This window comes from Aquarana catesbeiana, linkage group LG10 (genome assembly GCF_042186555.1).
Source record: "Aquarana catesbeiana isolate 2022-GZ linkage group LG10, ASM4218655v1, whole genome shotgun sequence".
Lineage (NCBI taxonomy): Eukaryota > Metazoa > Chordata > Amphibia > Anura > Ranidae > Aquarana > Aquarana catesbeiana.
In genome coordinates, this window is record NC_133333.1 from 8,108,606 (window position 1) to 8,129,367 (window position 20,762).

Here is a 20,762-nt window from a genome sequence, read left to right on the forward strand (position 1 = left end):
TCCTAAACCTTGTGGACGGCCTTCCCAGAAGAGGTGAAGCTGTTATAGCTGCAAAGGGCGGATCTGTAGACTGAGGCTGCCCTCTGCATCACATGGGGTGCGGCTGTGTGGGGTGGGCGGGAGAGCTCAGCCAGTGACAAGGTGCGTGTCAGAGAGGTGTATGCGATCCATCAGAGAGGCGGTGGAGGGGGGAGGTAAAAAATAAAGTTGAGGGGTGTGTGACCAATCAGAGGGTAGAAGGGGTAACAAAATGAAGTTAAGGGGTGCAGTAGGTGACCAATCAAAGGGGAGGAGAGGAGTAAAAAATTATAGTTGAGGGGTATGCGACTAATCAAAGGGGAGGAGGAGGAGGGGTAAGAAATAGAGTTGAGAAGTATGTGACCAATCAGAGGGGAGGAGGAGGGGTTAAAAAAAAATAGGGATGAGGTGTAGATGACCAATCAGCAGGAGAGACCCCTCTGCTGATCAGCGCTGCAGCACCGATCGAGCAAAGAAATACTGACAGGTTGAACAGAAATCAATTAGTAGGTTGATTTCTGTTCAACAACAGTGGCCACACCCCAGTGCCTCCTGAACCAGCCAAATTTCTATCCATTTAATCTGCTGTATACACAGAGGTGAGCAGGAAATGTTTGTCCAGAGCAAACAATCATTACACAGAGCTCTGTACAGGAGGAGCTCTGTACATATCTGTCCCAAAAAGCTGCGAGAAATGAAAGTGATTCTGGGAGGGTGAAGCGGTGATGAAGAAACGAAACCCTCACAGAGTTTTGTTTCTGGCTCGGGGGAACGGAGGAGGATATAAAACTTCCAAGAGCTTCATCCTCCAACCACATCAGGAAGAGCTCATCTCCTCCATCCACCGACCACACCGAGAAGAGCTCATCTCCTCCATCCACCGACCACACTGGGAAGAGCTCATCTCCTCCATCCACCGACCACACCGAGAAGAGCTCATCTCCTCCATCCACCGACCACACTGGAAAGAGCTCATCTCCTCTATCAACCGACCACACCGGGAAGAGCTCATCTCCTCCATCCACCGACCACACTGGAAAGAGCTCATCTCCTCTATCAACCGACCACACCGGGAAGAGCTCATCTCCTCCATCCACCGACCACACTGGAAAGAGCTCATCTCCTCCATCCACCGACCACACCGAGAAGAGCTCATCTCCTCCATCCACCGACCACACTGGGAAGAGCTCATCTCCTCCATCCACCGACCACACTGGGAAGAGCTCATCTCCTCCATCCACCGACCACACCGAGAAGAGCTCATCTCCTCCATCCACTGACCACACTGGAAAGAGCTCATCTCCTCCATCCACCGACCACACCGAGAAGAGCTCATCTCCTCCATCCACTGACCACACTGGAAAGAGCTCATCTTCTCCGTCCACCCGGCTGAGGAATGTGACCAACTTATCTACATAGGGAACCCTACAGAGAGAAGTACAATTATACGTTGTTATTATTATTATTATTATTATTATTATTACATCAGGGTTACGCGGTGACAAAAAGAACAAGATGAAGTTACATTATTATATATTATAATATTTTTAATATAACGTGGATATTTTAATGCTGTTATTATTATTATTATTAGGTCTACTCCTTCCTCTTCCTTTCTTCTTATTTTCCCTTTTCTTTTTCTTTTCTTTCCCTCTTTCTTCTTCTTTTTCTTCTTCCTCTCCCCTTTTTCTTTTCATTCTTGCTTCTTCTTTTCTTTTTTTTAATCTTCTTCTCCCCTTTTTCTTTCTCTTCTCCCACTTGTTCTTCTCTCTTCCCTCCCTCTTCCTCTTTCTCCCTTCTTTCTCTCCTTTCTTTTTCAGCCCTTCTTCCTCCTTCTCACTCCTGCCTTTGTACCTCTTTCTTTCTCCTTTCTTTCCCCCCTCTCTCTTCCCTCTCTCTTCTTCCTCTTTCTCGCTCCTGCCTTTTTTCCTCCTTCTTTTTCTTTCTTTCTCTCTTTCTTCTCCCTTCTTCTTCCTTTTCTTTTTTCTTTTTTTCCTTTCTTTTTCTTTATTCTCCCTCCTTTTCCCCTCTTTCTTTTTCTTTCTTTCTTCTTCCTTCCCCTTTTTTCATATTACATTATTCATTATTTCTTATCTTTCCACCTTTTCCTCTTTTTTTTCTTCTTCTTGTTCTTTTCCCCTTTTTCTTCTTCTTCTCCCCCTCTTTTTTTATTTCTTCCCTCTCTCTTCTTTCTTCTTCCCTCTCTCTTCTTTCTTCCTCCGTCTCCTTTCTTTTTCTTCCTTCTTCTCTTTAGCCCCCTGTCACACCGCTGTGGATTTGAAATCGCGCCACTTCAACGCGGTTTCTTAGCCGCACATCAGTGCAATTTGCACTGCCTGTTTAATTGCGGCTTACGACCTAATTTAACAGAAGTCTATGCGAGTCGCAATGAAATCTTTTTTTTATAAAGATATGAGCGGTTCCATTGCTGGCAATAGGGTAGGGTTGCCACCTCATCCCTTTAAACCCGAACACATATGAATTACACGGGATCTGTGGCTGATTAAGGTGGTAATTAAACTCACTTGGTCTCTTATCTGCATTTAATTAGCCTCAGAACCCGTGTAATTCATATGTGTTCGGGTTTAAAGGGATGAGGTGGCAACTCTACAATGGGGTGTGATTTGTCATGAGATTTAGAACTGTCAAACAGCCAAAACAGGAAGTGAGATGAAATCATTCCACAATAAGGGGCTCTGGGGCTGTCACCAGAATTAGTGCCCCCATTAGAAAATATTCTCTCTGTTTTGTGTTACTTTCACTTTTGATGAAACCAGTAAAGGTAAAGCCTGACAGGGGGTCACCCCCCTCCCGCCGCCCTCCGGTGCTTCTACTGGCTCACCCGTGCGATCGGCGTGCCGGAGAATACTGCCGACCAGAATTGGCCTGGGTGGCAAGGGGTTAATCACCATAAGTAATATACAGATAATTATTATATATTGTTTTTAAGGTCATTTATTATTTTTTCAAAATCTGTACTCAGGCAGGTGACTTAACGGACAAATGACTGAAGTTGGAAGTTATAACTTCCAACCAGTAATTTCACAGTAAATATATAAATAATAAATTACTATCTTATAACATATAGTATAATACTATATGATTTACCTTGTACCTTTTCCAGGGTTGCCTTTAACACAGGGCAAATGGGGCATCTGCCCAGGGCCCATGCATTGTTGGAGGGCTCCAAATGCTAATAAGTCAAGTGCATAGGCGTGCGCACGGGGTGTGCCGGGTGTGCCTAGGCACACCCTAATCACCCCATGTGCATTAGCATTATCCAGGAGCAGCACCAGGGTGGGAGGTCGGGGGTGCCAGTGGCCATTGTAAATGCCCCCATTATATTAATATCTAGGTTCAACTTTAGGAACACGTTAGACACACATAATTAGGGTGTATCGTAATATGCTCCCAATCAACTGGCTCCCACCACCAGAGCCCCCTTCCTGTGACAGCAGGTGGCGCTCATGTGTGTTTGAGCTTTGGGGTGCACATCCTAATGCAATAGGCTGCGCACACCTATGGTCAAGTGTATTAGTTTTCTCCTCCTTTCTAACCAGCTCGGCATGGTGTCCCCGCAGTGTCTCTTCTACTGGCCCCGCCCTTTCCCTTATCTCAGTCTGAGTGGGCTGAGTCTCTTTCCCAGCCACGTGCTGCATTCCGCCCCTCCCAGCCCCTCTCTGCGGACTGCCGAACTACATCGCTCTGCACAGTGAGTGGACTGTCCCCCTCGGAGACACTGTGTGCTGTCCTGAGCCAGGCTCCCCCTCCCACCACCTCTGATAGCTTTTCAGGGAGTCTCAGCTGCTGCAGAACTTCTTAGGGGAGGGCAGGGCTGCTGTGTGTTGTAGTGCATGCCAGGGCTGTCTTGATGTGTGGGCAGACCTGGGCACTGCCCAGTGGCCCCAGCTGTATGGGGGGCCCTGCACTTTCCCCAAAGAAGCTGGTCCTTGAGCCCGCGCTGCCCCAAAATTGGGGGCCCCCATGATGGCACTGAGAGTGATAGATACACGGGGGAGGCAGGCTGGCAGCGGTACACTGTGCAGAACAATACCTAATATTTTACAGCCAGCAGGGAGGGGCGGGGGCGGGGCCGGAGCGCCAGGGAGGCTCTGACCCCGCCCCATACAGCTTGAATGCTCGGGACTTGGGGGGTAGGAGCTGGAGTGGAAGCTGCTAAGTCGGCAGCACTGAGAGCCCACCTGCGGAATTAGCATTGTGGATGGTGTCATGGAGAGCCCAGCTGTGGAAGTAGCATTGTGGATGGTGTCATGGAGAGCCCAGCTGTCCAGCACTGTTTGCACCGAAGGGCTTGGAATGCCCGGAGGGATGCTTCCTCCTCCGCCGCTCCTTCTGCCTGCTTGATTGGTATAGGTGAGGCCAGTGCTGGAGGTGGGCACATAGCCAAAAGTTTACATGCACTGTATCTCCACTGGAGAAGGGGGTACTACATGGATGGAATAATGGTGCTGGGGGGTATCAAGGGTATATGGGGGAAAACAATGCTGAGGGGGGATCTGGGGTAAAGAGGGGTCACAGTGCCTGGGGGGACATCTGGGGTGTAGAGGGGTCAGAGTGCTGGGGGGATATCTGGGGTGTAGAAGGGTCAGAGTGCTGGGGAGATATCTGGGGTGTAGAGGGGTCAGAGTGCTGGGGGGATATCTGTGGTGTAGAGGGGTCAGAGTGCTGGGGGGGATATCTGGGATGTAGAGGGGTCAGAGTGCTGGGGGGATATCTGGGGTGTAGAGGGGTCAGAGTGCTGGGGGGGATATCTGGGATGTAGAGGGGTCAGAGTGCTGGGGGGATATCTGGGGTGTAGAGGGGTCGGAGTGCTGGGGGGATATCTGGGGTGTAGAGGGGTCAGAGTGCTGGTTGGATATCTGGGGTGTAGAGGGGTCAGAGTGCTGGGGGGATATCTGTGGTGTAGAGAGGGGTCAGAGTGCTGGGGGGGATATCTGGGGTGTAGAGGGGTCAGAGTGCTGGGGGGATATCTGGGGTGTAGAGGGGTCACAGTGCTGGGGAGGCATCATTCTAGCAGATATATGCACGGGACAGCTTTGTTACTTTGTATATGTAGCCTCTCCACCCTCAATAATAACCCCCCTCTCCACCTCTCCACCCCCAGCAATAACCCCCTCCCCACTTCTCCACCCTTATCAATAACCCCCCTCCCTGCCTCTCCACACTCAACAAAAAACCCCCCTCCCGCCTCTCCACCCTCAACAATTACCCCTCCACCTTTCCACCCTCGGCAATAACCCCCCTCTCCACCCTCAACAATAACCCCCCCTCTCGGTAGCTTTCGTTTAGGCGCTCTCGGCACAGGTGTATTGGGGGGCAATTCACGCAAATATGCTGCCCCTCAGTGCCAAGGATCAGGCGCAGAGAGTCCGCATATTTGCTTACAGCCGGCGCCAAGGTGTTAAAGTTAATTTTGCGTTAGTAGAAAAGCCTGTCCTCTGCCAGCATTAAGAATCTTTTTGCTTTCTGTGTAGAAGCAGTGGTCTCTCTGCAGAGGTCTGACCCACCCCTTACTGAGCCAGACCTATAGCTCTCCAACCGGCAAATTTCATGTGTCCTGCTGTTTGGAGATCTTTAGCGCTTACTCAGCAGAACTCCTCTCTCTGTCACTCTGCTCTCTCCTCCTATCAGCATGTTCCTTGCTGGCACATGGACACAGAGGCACAGCTCACCTGGCTGCTTGTGCTGTTTTTCTCTCTTGGAGTCTGGGCTCTGCTGTACAGGGACTGCAGGGAGCTGATACCAATTTAAATTTGTGTACTTGTAATAAAACAAATACATTTAATGATATGGAGCTGCGTTATTTTATTTTGTCAGCCTGGAGTTCAGCTTTAATATCTCCTTTATTTTGTCTTTTAGAAAAAAACAAGACCTCCCTGAATATCAGATAAAATATGGGTAAGTGTAATTTTTTATTGAATATATGCACAGAGGCTCATGTGGAATGTATATTAGATACCAAGATATAGCAGCTGAAGTTCTGTGCAAATCTAGTCCAGTTTGGCTTTGCCTCTTTACCATTTCCCTATTGGCCCATTAATATATAAGGAGCTTCCTCATTGGCCAGAGAGGGAGACTTTAGAATTACAAGGCCAGGCTCGGCTTTTTTGTGGAAGTCCAGACTGGAATAGAACTTCAGCTGCCTCTATATCTGGATTTACGGATCAGTTTGCCATGCTGTGTGCGCTGTAGGGGGCCTCTGATTTTTTTCTTAATTGGTTTTATTGCGTACGGGGATCGGGTTCAATTTTCATAATTTTTTTTATTTTTACATTTGTGACTTTTTTTAATATCACGTTTACATATAAAGCGCAGCCCCTTAAGACCTGCAGAACTTCGGTTGCTAGGAGCAACGGCCGTGCAGAATGCCATGGGCAATATCCCGGACGAGCCCCCCAATGTAGCGCACCCCCATAGGAGCTGCAGATGAAGTGGGATCTCCCACCCAGCACAGCCAGGTACACCGAATTTTCACAGGCACTCCAGAGTCCAGATACACTTCCTAAGGTGGACCTGTCATCAGATATATTTCTTTCGCTTCATGCATGCTGAGTGTAACCCTTCCAGGTATTTATTATCTCTAACATAGGTCACAGTAGTCCCCCCTCCAGAAGTAATGGCACCATCTTTGTTCAGGCATCATCTGAGTTACCATCTACTTCCTGGGCTGAGCTGCCGACTCAGAGATGACACCATGGAATGCCTCCGGCCGACTGCCTGATCTGCGCTTTGACAGTTCTTCTATAGGCAAAGGGGCGGGGCCACCCGGCTACGCCACCCAGTGGCACCGCCCCCCTTCTGTCAACACAACTGAATAAAAGTCCCAACCGTGACAAATAAGTGAATAAAAAAGTCCAAAAAAAAGCGAGGTGATAAATATCCAAAATGAGATGATGAGAGCGTCTAGAAAGAAAGTTATGAAGTCCACCAGACTATAGTTTCCAGAAAGGCTTACCGGACAGCCATGACCTTCTTCTATAGGAAGGTCAGACAACGCCTCTGCCCCAAAGGGCTAATGGAAGTCCCTCTAGTTAATGTCCTTCTGTTGCTGGGGTAGTGCCGTTCCATACCTGGGGTACCTCCAATGCGCTCTCGATCATAAATGTTATACGATCATACCCAAGGGGAGAAAAGAATTGACCTAGTGTGTACCAATAAAGTTTGTAGCTTATTAAAAAAAAAGAGTAACACTCACATTTAACATAAATCGGAATGACATAACTAAAAAATACTCCGGCCGGTCTGCCAAATGGCTGCATGAAAACATCCGGTGGCTCGATGACGTCGCAGCAGGCTCCACCCTACACATTTCGTTTGTCATCTGACGTCTTCCCGGGGGGGGGGGGGGGGCATGAACGGGGAAGATGTCAGTTGTGACAAACCCTGTAGGGCGGGGGCCTCTTTTAGTAACAAACTACTCATTTTTTTTTTTTTTTTGGTAAGCACTATGTGGATTCTTTTCTCCCCTTGGGTATGATCATATAACCTCATGATGGCACTACCCCAGCAATAGAAGGATATTAACTGGACGGACTTCCATTAGCGCTTTGGGGCAGAGGCGTTGTCTGACCTTCCCATGATGAGAAGGTCATGGCTGTCCGGTAAGACTTTCTGGAGACTATAGTCTGGTGGACTTCATACCTTTCTTTAAGACGCTCTCATCATCTCATTTTGGATATTTATCACCTGTTGTTTTTCTTTTACTTTTTATTCACTTGCATAGGTGTACACAGCCTATTGCATTAGGGTGTGCACCCCGAATCTCAAACACATATGCTTGTGTGTGCTTGTCTATATATACTGATGGTGTCAGTAGTTCTATTTTTTTTTTTTTAACAATTCTTTTTTAGGAGACCCGTTAGGGGGCTTTGGTGAAGTATCAGGGGTCTAAACAGGGGGATATCTACACCACACCAGGTAATTAGGGTGTGCCCAGGCACACCCGGCACACCCCGTGCGCACGCCTATTTTCATTTATTTGTCATGAGATTGGGATTTTTTTTTTTTTTAGTTTATGACAAGTTTTATTATGTATGGATATTTTTATATGAATTTAGGGTCAGCGTAACATGTTCATATTAAAATGATAAAAGGTGGAGATTTTCTAAAACATTATAATGTCAGGAAATGATTTGTGCAACTCAAAATTGAATGAGACAATGGGGTTGGTTTACTAAAGGCAAATAGGCTGTGCACTTTGCGGTTGCTCCAGAGCTTAGCAAACGAGGGGAAGCTCTGCTGACTTCCGCTGTCCAATTATGTGCAAGCAAATATGCTGTTTTTTAATTTTTTTATTGTTAAAATAATTACAGATCCATCATCCACATACGGAAGCAGAAGGGGCAATGTAAAATAAACAGTTGGGTTGATTTACTAAAGGCAAATAGGCTGTGCACTTTGCAAGAGCACTTGCTCCAGACCTTAGCAAATGAGGGGAAGCTCTGCTGACTTCCATCATCCAATCTCGTGCAAGCAAAAATGCTGTTTTTTTTTTTTACCTTGCATGTGATTGGGTATTCTTTGTAAAGTGAAACTTTGCCTCATTTACTAAGCTGTGGAGCAGCTGCACTTGCAGAGTTCACAGTCTATTTGCCTTTAGTAAATTCACTCCCAAAATCTCTCTGCAGATTTCTTCCAGAGGGCCCCGCCCTTCCTGATCCAGTTGCAGAATATTTTGCGAAAATACCCGGACGGGGGACAGATCCTTAAAGTAAGTGAACTGATTTCATTTTGAATTTAAGAACAATTTTGGGGGCAAAAGCGAAAACTACCAATGGCGTCCAGCAAAAAAAACGAAACTTTGCGTAAAGCCCAACAAATATGTCTCTGAATCTTTTAATGCTGTCCATGACCCCGCTGGGGAGATTTCACCTCACTTCCTGTCTCTGTGACACCGGGATAAAATTGAGGGATATGGGGTTATCATCAGGGCAGGAAGCTACAGACAGTAATAAAAACCTGACAGAGGCTGTAGTCCTTTCCAGTGTTTTCATGCAATCTGCGCCCCCCCCCGAATAGCTTTTCCCTTCGCTTGCTGTGAGGAAAGTAAATGTGAGGAAATCTGATCATCGGGGTCCTAGACCATAGGGAAATCCTGATGAGGGATCTATCCCTTCCCCACTCTCTATAAACTATAAACTTGAGACCCAGGGATTGGTTTAAGATTTGGGGTACAGCAGAGGTGAGTGAGACAACTGTTAGGGTACAGGTGGGGCTATTTTTAAGTGTTAGGGTACAGGTGGGATGAGCATGAAGTTTTTGGGTCCAGGTAGATGAAAGGTAAGTGTTAGGGTATAGGTGGGACAAGTGTTAAGGTACAGGTGGAGTAAGGGTAAGTATTTGGGCATTAGGGGTAACTTTTAGGGTTCACCTGGGGTGAGTGTTAAGTGTTAAGGTACGGATGGGGTGAGGATTAGGTTTTTGGGTCCAGGTAGATAAAAGTGTTAGGGTATAGGTGGGGAGAGTGTTACATGTTAGGGTACATGCGGTATGAGAGTTAAGTATAAGGTTATGAGGGGGTAAGTGTTGGGGCACACATGGGGATAGAGTTAAGTGTTAAGGTACGGATGGGGTCCAGGTAGATGAAAGGCAAGTGTTAGGGTATAGGTGGGGCTAGTGTTAAGGTACAGTTGGAGTGAGTGTTAATTATAAGGGTAAGTGTTAGGAAACACATGGGGCAAGTGTTAAATGTTAGGGTACAGGTGGGGTTAGGGTTAAGCTTTAGGGTATGAGGGGGTAAGTGTTAGGGTACACCTGGCATGATTGTTAAGTGTTAGGGTACAGGTGGGGTGAAGGTTTTTGGCTCCAGGTAGATGAAAGGTAAGTGTTAGAGTATAGGCGGAGTGAGTGTTAAGCATAAGGGTAAGTTTTAGGTCACAGGTGGGGTGAGGTTTAAGTGTTTGGATACAGTCAGGGTCAGGAGGTTTAAGTGTTAGGGTATAGTTGGGGCGAGGGTTAGGTTTTAGGGTACAGTGGGGACCAGGGTTAAATGTTAGGGTACAGTTCGGTTGATCGTTTAGTGTTGTTGTCAGCCTGAAAAATAATGCTTTTTTTATTTTACTTATATTTTTGTTGTTTTATTCCTTATATTCCTTATATGACCCTATCAGCCTTGTACTGGGCCCCTGAGCTTGCCCCTCCCCCTGTGTATTCTTCTATTGTGCTCAGATGTGAGACGGTCACCATTGTCGGTAAAAGAAATCTAGTTCTGGCTTTTCCTTCTGAAAATGCTAACTGCCTGGCTTTCAAATACTGATCACTCCATCTAAAAAAAAATGCTAACTGCCTGGCTTTCAAATACTGATCACTCCATCTAAAAAAAAATGCTAACTGCCTGGCTTTCACACCAATTAACACCAATGGGGTGCTTATAACAGTTTCTTTTATTTATATGCTCTAAACTCTTTTTCCATAAAAAAGCTGTTACTAAAAGGCCTTTTGCACAGCGGCCTGCTGAGCCTCATCAGTGTAATTTGTCTCCTAACTGAACTCCATTTAAAACGACAAGTCCATCTACAGGTCCATCTACAGTACAGGTCCATCTACAGGTCCATCTACAGTACAGGTCCATCTACAGTACAGGTCCATCTACATGTCCATCTACAGTACAGGTCCATCTACAGAACAGGTCCATCTACAGGCCCATCTACAGTACAGGTCCATCTACAGTACAGGTCCATCTACAGAACAGGTCCATCTACAGGTTCATCTACAGTACAGGTCCATCTACATGTCCATCTACAGTACAGGTCCATCTACATGTCCATCTACAGTACAGGTCCATCTACAGAACAGGTCCATCTACAGGTCCATCTACAGAACAGGTCCATCTACAGGTTCATCTACAGTACAGGTCCATCTACATGTCCATCTACAGTACAGGTCCATCTACAGGTCCATCTACAGTACAGGTCCATCTACAGTACAGGTCCATCTACAGAACAGGTCCATCTACAGGTTCATCTACAGTACAGGTCCATCTACAGTACAGGTCCATCTACATGTCCATCTACAGGTCCATCTACAGTACATGTCCATCTACAGTACAGGTCCATCTACAGTACAGGTCCATCTACAGTACAGGTCCATCTACAGGTCCATCTACAGTACAGGTCCATCTACATGTCCATCTACAGTACGGGTCTATCTACAGGTCCATCTACAGTACAGGTCCATCTACAGTACAGGTCCATCTACAGGTCCATCTACAGTACAGGTCCATCTACATGTCCATCTACAGTATAGGTCCATCTACAGTACAGGTCCATCTACAGTACAGGTCCATCTACATGTCCATCTACAGTACAGGTCCATCTACATGTCCATCTACAGTACAGGTCCATCTACATGTCCATCTACAGTACAGGTCCATCTACAGTACAGGTCCATCTACATGTCCATCAACAGTACAGGTCCATCTACAGTACAGGTCCATCTACAGTACAGGTCCATCTACATGTCCATCAACAGTACAGGACAGGTCCATCTACAGTACAGGTCCATCTACAGGTCCATCCAAGACTCCCCGTCCACAGGGGGACAACACTGCTGTGTCAGTTCTCTTCAGGACAAACAGTGTTGTCACCCTAGGACAGGAAGGGGAAAATAATGGATCCACTGGCAGGAACAACAGGCAATACAGGGAGGACTTAGAAAAACAAAAAAAAGGGGAATTAAGGTCTGAAGTGACCACTCAAACACCTCCATCCCTAAATGCGCAGAAAATGTGGGGGAAGTCGCCCTGGGACTTTGAGTGAGGTGGGAGAGATTAGGCACACATACATGAGAATGCAATAAAATCATTTTATTAATTACAAGATGCTGTATAACCAAATGGGAATAGCAATAAGTGTGCATTACCCGGCATAGTGGCCAAGCTATCAGCAAACGTATAAACAAAACATCAATCATTACACACAATACATATCCATAAAACAACCATACAGTACATGGTAAATTGCTGCATCAGTAGGTAAATGTAAAAAAAATGAGTAATTGTACATACATGAATAAAGCAATGTGTGAGTAATAATACCCACAACATAACAACAACCCAGCATTTAAACATATATAGAGAGCATCGATGATACCCTACGCGTTTCGCGAGTCTCTGCTCGCTCTTCAGGGGCAGATGCATGGATATAATGTCTGAAACAAAGTATAATAGAATAAATGGGTATATATATATATGAATGAAAAAATGAGGGTGGGGGGAGTGTGGTAGTTATCAGAAGAGGTCAAAGATGAACGAGAAAAACAAAAACTGCAATGTAAAAAGAACATATTTTTTATACACTTTCAGGAACTGATTCAGAATGCCGATGATGCTAAAGCGACTGAAATCATTTTTGTTTATGATGAAAGACAATACGGAACAGATACTTTACATTCCAAAGGCCTCCATGTTGTCCAAGGTAAAACATTATTTTACTTGAATTTAGAACTAATGGTAAAACTTTTTTTCGTTTTGGATAGAGTAAGGGAGGGTTATAACCTCTGTCAGGTTATTTTTGTCATGTGTCCCCATTGAGGAGATTTCCATTCACTTCCTGTCCCATAGCCAAATAGGAAGTGAGAAGAAATCCCTTCAAGGGAATCCTAGAACTAGGGTCCCCATTGGAAGATTTCCCTCTTATTACTGTTCTGATGGTGATACTTTAACTTTTTAAAATCTTAACTCCAACCCCAATTTTCTCTTTGGTTTTAGATAGAGTGTGGGGTTGAGCGGGTTGAAGGGATGAGCACGGGTTTGACCTGAACTCGGGTTCTGACTGAAGCATGAAGGAAGCCATGACTGCCGCCAAATCGGCACCCAATCAGCTGCGGCTAGAGAATTCCCCACCCATAGCAGTATGTAAATTTGGGGCGGGGATGCTTGTGACATCATTGACCTAATATGGTCACGTGTCCGTATTTGGACAATGCCATTGAGGGGTGACATCACGATCCTTCTGGTGAGATCCTACTCCTGGAGTGTCTTGGGATTGGCACTTTGATTTAAAAATTAAGCTGTTGTGCAAAACCCAATGTGTGTTCAAATAATTGTTACATTGTACAGTGTTCAATACTTTATGGTCTATGAGCATTGTACATTGTAACACTAAAGCCTCATACACACGATCGGATTTTCCGCAGACAAAGCGTAGGACTTTTGTCGGAAGGGCGTTGGCCAGGAATTTGTCCTGCATACAAACGGCACACAATTGTCGGCCAACAAACACAAAACTACGTGGGTTTTTCAGCTCTTTAGCGCCACCCTTTGGGCACCTTCTGCTAATGTTGTGTTTGATGAGCATTGCTTCCGAGCATGCGTGTTTGTACTTTGGACTTTTGTCCGACGGACTTGTGTACACACGATTGGAAGATCCGACAGCACACAATTGTTGGCGGAAAATTTTAAAGCATGCCATTCAACATTTGTCTGCGGAAAATCCAACAACAATTGTGCGGTGGAGCGTACAAATGGTCAGATTTTCCGCCAACGGCTTGTCATCACACAATTCCTGTCGAAAAATGTGATCGTGTGTATGAGGCTTTAGACCCACATCATCAAAAAACACACAATAAATGGTGCATTCCATGCTGTTTGTACTCAGTGACTATGAGGTTCATTCTCTGTATTCTGCAAAAAAAAAACTGGCTGATCCTGCTGCTCTCTATCTCCCCCTTTCTGTCCATGTCCCCATTGCAGTTGGGGATTTTGCAGAGCAGTGTTGGAAGCTCTGCACATGCTCAGTTTTCATTGAGTTTCTATGCTGAGCATTTCCTCTCTATCACATCTGAGCAGCCCATGTGTCTATAGAATCACACATGTGGGTGTATACACAATGATCGCCCACTCCCTTCCTCCTCCTCCTCCTCAATGCCCACTAATCAGCTAAACACAATGGGGATTGATTCTTCTTTTTTAATCACTTCAATACCGGCACTTTCACCCCCTTCTTGCCCGGGTCAATTTCCAGCTTTCAGCGCTGTCACACTATTGCGCGGTCATGCTACACTGTACCCAAACTAAATTTGTATCATTTTGTTTGCACAAATAGAGTTTTTTTTGGTGGTATTTGATCATCACTGGGGTTTTTTTTTTCCGCTAAACAAATAAAAAAAGACCGAAAATTTGTTTCTATTATACAATTTTGTAAATAAGTATTTTTTCTCCTTCACTGACGGGCACTGATAAGGCTGCACTGATGGGCACTGGTGAGGTGGCACTAATGAGGTGGCACTGATGAGGTGGCACTGATGGGAACTGATGATGAGGCACTGATGGGCGACACTGATGGGTGGCAATGATGGGCACTAATAGGTTGCACTGATATCTGGCTCTGATAGGCAACACTGTTGAGGAGGCACTGGCAGGCATTACTGATGGGCACTGATTGGCACCTCTAATGGGCACTGATTGTCGTCACTGGTGGTCCTGGGTGGGCATACTTGGTGGTCCTGGCTTGCATCCGTGGTTGTCCTGGGTGGCTTCCATGGCTGCCCTGGGTGGCATGCCCGGTGGTTCTGGGTGGGCACCCTTGGGGGAGCTGCGCTGGTAATCAATCAGCGCAGACCCCCCCCCTGTCAGAAGAGCAGCCGATCGGCTCTCCTCTACTCGTGTCTGTCAGCGCGAGTGGAGGAAAAGCCGATAAATGGCTCTTCCTGTTTGTGATTGGACACGGCTGATCACATGGTAAAGAGCCTACGTCAGAGGCTCTTTACCGAGATCGGTGATGCGGTGTGTCAGACTGACACGCCACACCAATGATCGCGGCGGGTATGAGATCGCGGCTTATCCTGCTGGACCTCCATGTGATGTCCGGTCAGGATAACTTAACCACTTTGTGCATGTCATTCTGTTATATGGCGGGCGGGAAGTGGTTAATTAAAATAATTACAGTGCCGTCATTCACAGTGTATGTTTAGTATCACTTTAATTTTAAAAAAAAAACATTTCTCCACGCTTTAAAAAAAAAAACACTACAGTACGTGGGAAGAATAAACAAAGTATTAACCTTACACCCAGTTCTTCCCTTGGCATCTACAGAAGAGTGATGTTTAGATCCTTCTGGTGAGATCCTGGGAATGATAAGGATCCCAAATCTCAAGATAAGGCATCTTCATAAAATTTGGAGATTCGGCATTCCCAGGATCTCACCAGAGGATACTGACGTCATTCTCTTTCTAAATGCCATGAGCAGAAACTGGGTGGAAGGTTTGATGTTTTTAACTTTTCCCCAGTTTGATTTTAAAAGTAGATTTTGGCATGAGGAACAAGAGCTAAAGGGGGAGATTTACTAAAACTGGAGAACTCAGAATCTGGTGAAGTTCTGCATGGCAGCCAATCATCTTCCAACTTCAGCTTTTTCAATTAAGCTTTGACAATAAAACCTGGAAGCTGATTGGTTTCTCTGCAGAGCTGCACCAGATGTTGCACTCTCCAGTTTTAGAATGTCAGATGTTCAGATAATTCATCTATTGCCTTTTGTATTCTTTTTCATGTATTGTTTTCCTCCCTCAGGCCCGGCTCTTCTGGCCTACAACAACGAGATATTTACCGATCAAGACTGGGATGGGATTCAGAAACCCGGAAACAGCATCAAGCGCAAAGACCCCGACACCGTTGGAAGATTTGGACTCGGGTTTAACTCGGTCTACCACATTACAGGTCAGCCTGAGGGTCATTTTGGCCACAAAGAGTCCTTTGTTTATGTGCGCTCAGCTGGAACATTTAGGAAATATTTCATAGATTGAACCCCAAAGTTCACATACAGGCACATTGGTATGAATTCATGGACACCTTTGCACATTTCTTTGTAACCCAACATATTGAGGCTGAGTTCACACTCACTCACTGTTAGGTACCTGGTAGTAGAGCCTGACTTGTAGGAGGAGACCACTCATACAACGCTGGTTCAGAAGCCACTGGAGTGGGGACAGTGGTCTCGTGATCACAGTGGGGTAGGAGTGCCTGTTGAAGTAGAAGCCTCTGGTGCTGGTGCAGAGTAGAGATCCCTCCAGGGATGGCTGGACTGCAGGTGAATGCGGTCAGCGGAGGACAGCAGACTGAAGCGCTGGCAGGTGCAGGTGCAGTGGTCACTGGAACTGGAGCTGAAGGTGCAGCAGCACGCGGAGCTAACGGTAGGCACAAGCAGGGTCAGACAGTCCGGGTTGGCAGGTAATCACAGCAGGTGGAAACAGCAGGCAAAAGCAGAGTCGGTTAACAGGCAGAGGTCGGCAACGGGTAACTGGCAGAAGTAGTAGCAGGGTCAGGCAAGCCGGGTCAGATTGGAGAGAGAAGGATGGTCAGGCAAAGCGGGGTCAGTATTGCAGATAATCAATCAGGAGCAGGTAATAGTTCACAGAAGCTGAAGACGAAGCAGCAGCGCGCCAGTGCAGCTGAAAGTACTTTATGCGTTCAGTGGCGCCAGACAACTTTAACGCTCGTGCACGGCAGCACCGTCGCGCACCCGCGGGACACGCTGATGCACAGCAGTAGATGTACATTGTTGCACAGTTTGAGCAGGGGCGCGCAGGCATATGTCCCCGTCTGATGCTGACAGGTCCCTGACACTCACAATACCTACCTTTCTTCACAGTCTACAGCATGGTCACATGATGCCAGAGGATCCTCTTCTTCTTTTCCTCTTTGCCTCTTCTCTGGACTGGAAGGTCCTCACTGATGCAGAGGGCAGTGAATGCAGGTTGCAGCAGTGGTACCCCCTCATGGGGAAGCTCAGAATGCTCTACATTCACAATATTTTTTCTGTCTTCAAGGCTGAGTGATTTAACATGGAAGACTAAGGACTTCCACTTACAAAGAAGAGCTACCAGACATTTTCCGAAACTGTAAAACCATGTAGATTGGAGATTTCAATACAAAAAGTCACACCTCCATTGCATTTGCTTATTATTTTATTATTATTTTTATTATTTTGCAGCAAACTAAAGAACATAGTTCTCCGCTAAACACTGTTCCTACTCCTTTAATGTATTTCGCCCCAAATGGGGTGACCTTGGAGACTTTTATGATTAAGCCCTATTTGGGGTGAAACACGTCCAAGGAATGGGAGCAAGGTCTGATGGAGAGAGATGTGCCTCGGTTTGCTGTATATTCCTCAAAACAGCAATAAAGTTTTGTGAAGTTGAAAAGGAAATAAAGTGACTGAAATGTGGCTATTTTTTGTTTAATGTAATGTAGTGGGGAAATACAGGCCCCATTGAGCTAGCACCCAGAGACAGTGAGTAGGCCCTAAGACCGCATGGAGTGGTTTCCCTGGTGTATGACAGAGAAAGAAAGAGTCTAGTGCTACCGGTGAACCTGGGAATAATGAAGGTTATGGCTGCTTACATTAAATTGTTAATTGCCTTGTATTTGTACATCCTCTTGGCAAAGCTTCTTATGTGTTGTTTTCTTTAATGCACAGATTACCCAGCAATCTTTAGCAGCAAAAATATTGGGTTTCTGGATCCACAGGAACAGATTTTTCGCAGAGGAGGATGCCTATGGAACTTAGAAAAAGAAAGACAAGACTTCGAGAAGTTTTCTGACCAGTTCCAACCTTTCCAAAAAGCCCTGGAGGCTCTTGGCTTAGGGCATTGGGAGGAGATTCTCAACTCTGGTCACTTCAATGGAACTCTCTTTCGCTTCCCTCTGCGACTCGATCCTTCTGAAATTTCTGATAATATCTACGACTCTGAGAGGGTTCAGGAGCTCTTTGAGTCTTTCGTCAGGGACGCTAGCATCAGCCTCCTCTTCCTTCGCCATGTTACTAGAGTAGCTCTCAAGAATATTGACCGTAGGGGAGCGTTGACCACTCTCCTTACTGTTGAGGTGTCTACCGAAGAGAGTTTTGAGAACAAGTCAGCTGATTTAGACATTAAGACACTTATTAAGGCTACTACTCTGAAGCGGTTTGGAGGAGAAAAAGAAGTCAGTAAGTGGTTTGTGATCTCCAGTACCATTCAAGGAAATCTCTTTCCAGACTTGACAGAACTGAGCAACAAACTCTGCAACAAACCAGCACTTGACTTGGCCTATCCCTTATCTGAGGCCTGCATGGACTTGTATGGTGGCCGCTTAAGTTGCATATTGCCACTTCCAGACAAGGAGGAAAACAGAACAGGTCTACCATTGATTATCAACGGTTGTTTCGACCTTACTGACGACAGGAGAAGCCTAAAGTGGCCAGAAATAGACCAGCAACATGACGAGGCTGCTAAGTGGAACCATATTTTGGTGGAACAAGTTCTGCCTCTACTCTATAAATATGCGGTCTGTAATACGGTGTCCTTGGTCAAGTTGTCCAAAATATCAGCTGATGTCATTTACAAAATCTGGCCAGACCCAGAAAGGACTCAACACAAAAAGATATGGCATACACTTACCAGACAAATGGCTGAAACACTGATGAAGGAAAGAGTATTCCAGGTAGCTGACCAATCCTGTTGGATAACTGGCTATGAAGCTGTTTTTCTACTGGAAAGAGATTTTGAGGCCAAACTCTCTGCATGCTTAGAGGAAGTTCTTCTGTTGTTGGGGGCTCCACTTGTTAAAGTCCCCAGGCATGTCTATTCAACTCTGCAGTTAGCTACAGAACTGGGCAGTGTTTCTCCTTCTCTGGTGAGACAATTCTTACACAAAGATGGCTGGCACGGGGTCTCTCGTGAAAATAAAATGATGCTCCTGAAGTATACCATCAGCGATGGACGGTACAACGAGTTACTCAATCTTCAGCTGTTGCCATTGGCAGATGAAAAATTCACAAGTTTCCAGAGCACAGAACGCAATGGCATGGTCTACATTGACAGCAAAGACTTCCCAAGGTGAGCCAGCCATAGAGTGCTAACATGCCTTGCTGTGGGGAAATATTAATGTTACTAACTTATAATAATTATATCTGAAACAAAGTGTAGATTTTTTTTTTTTTTTGTGATCTTCACTTCTGTGGTGCCATACTCTAGGGCAGGGGTCTCCAAACTTTCTAAACAAAGGGCCAGTTTGTTGTCCATCAGACTTTAAGTGGGACTGGACTGTGACCAGTTTGAGTGGGAATTTTCTTGGCATCAGTGGGAGTAAACATCCCAACATTAGGTATTAGGGGGAGGAATAGTGGCCCATCATTGTTATTAGTGGGAGGAATGGTGCCCCATGGTAGATGTCAATGGGAAAAATGGTGCCCAGCTGTTGATGCCAGTTGGCAGAATAGTGTCTCACCTCAATGGGAGGAATAGTGCTCCATTGTTGGTGTCAGTGAGAGAAATGGTGCCTCATTGTTGGTGTCAGTGAGGGAAATGGTGCCCCATGGTTGGTGCCAGTGGGAGATATGGTGCCCCATTGTTGGTGTCAGTGAGGGAAATGGTGCCCCATGGTTGGTGCCAGTGGGAGATATGGTGCCCCATTGTTGGTGTCAGTTGGCAAAATAGTGTGTGATATCAGTGGGAGAAAGGGTGCTGCATTGTTGGTGTCAGTGGGAGAAATGGTGCCCCATGGTTGATGTCAGTGGGAGAAACGGTGCCATATTGTTGGTGTCAGTTGGCAGAATAGTGACTTGTATCAGTGGGAGGACTAGTACCCCAAGGGCCGGATAAAGCCAAGCAAAGGGCCGCAGTTTGGAGACCACTGATCTAGGGTAGCCTGTGTGAATTGGAAATTGAGCTAAAGTCATATCCTCGTTTTGGATGATGTGGTGAAGGCAGTGCTGGGACAAGGTCATTTAGCGCCCAGGGCAAAGACACCAAACTGCGCCCCCCCCCTCCAAAAAAAAATTTAAAAATTGAGCCCTAATCGGCCCCAAACACAAATAATACCCCCTATCATCCTTACTAGCATAAATTCTCCCCTCCAATCCCCATTTCTAACAGCCCCAATATTTCCTATCCTAGCACAAATCTCCCCCCCCCATCACTTCTTCTAGCACAACTCCCCCCCCCCCAAATCCCCCTCCTAGCACAAATCCCCCCCCCCCCCCATCTCCACGGCACAAATCCTCTCTCCTGGCACAAATTCTTTTTCCCCTCCCAGAACAAATCTTACCCCTGTCACCCCCCAAAATCCCCCTCCCAGCACAAATCTTACCCCTGTCACCCCCCAAAATCCCCCTCCCAGAACAAATCTTACCCCTGTCACCCCCCAAAATCCCCCTCCCAGAACAAATCTTACCCCTGTCACCCCCCAAAATCCCCCTCCCAGCACAAATCTTACCCCTGTCACCCCCCAAAATCCCCCTCCCAGCACAAATCTTACCCCTGTCACCCCCCAAAATCCCCCTCCCAGAACAAATCTTACCCCTGTTACCCCCCAAAATCCCCCTCCCAGAACAAATCTTACCCCTGTCACCCCCCAAAATCCCCCTCCCAGAACAAATCTTACCCCTGTCACCCCCCAAAATCCCCCTCCCAGAACAAATCTTACCCCTGTCACCCCCCAAAATCCCCCTCCCAGCACAAATCTTAACCCTGTCACCCCCCAAAATCCCCCTCCCAGAACAAATCTTACCCCTGTCACCCCCCAAAATCCCCCTCCCAGTACAAATCTTACCCCTGCCACCCCCCAAAATCCCCCTCCCAGCACAAATCCTCCCCCCAAATTTCCCCTCTAGAACAAATACCCCCAATCATCCCTAGCATAAATTCTCCTCCCCAATCCTTCTAACAGCCCCAATATTTCCTATCCTAGCACAAATCCCCCCCCCATCACCTCTTCTAGCACAACCCCCCCCCCCCCAAATACCCCTACT

At 46.4% G+C, this 20,762-nt stretch overlaps 1 protein-coding gene across 1 annotated transcript in view; it reads left to right on the forward strand.

Moving 5' to 3' along the window:
- Positions 1-675: 675 nt before the first annotated feature.
- Positions 676-20,762, forward strand: part of LOC141110287 (sacsin-like) — a gene marked incomplete at its 3' end in the record, with an annotated part of 34,586 nt that continues 14,499 nt past the window's right edge. The window contains 6 exon segments of the mRNA XM_073601576.1: positions 676-1,455; positions 5,899-5,937; positions 8,667-8,749; positions 12,341-12,452; positions 15,545-15,691; positions 17,451-18,849. Of these exon segments, the coding sequence (XP_073457677.1) occupies positions 5,934-5,937; positions 8,667-8,749; positions 12,341-12,452; positions 15,545-15,691; positions 17,451-18,849 (1,745 nt within the window).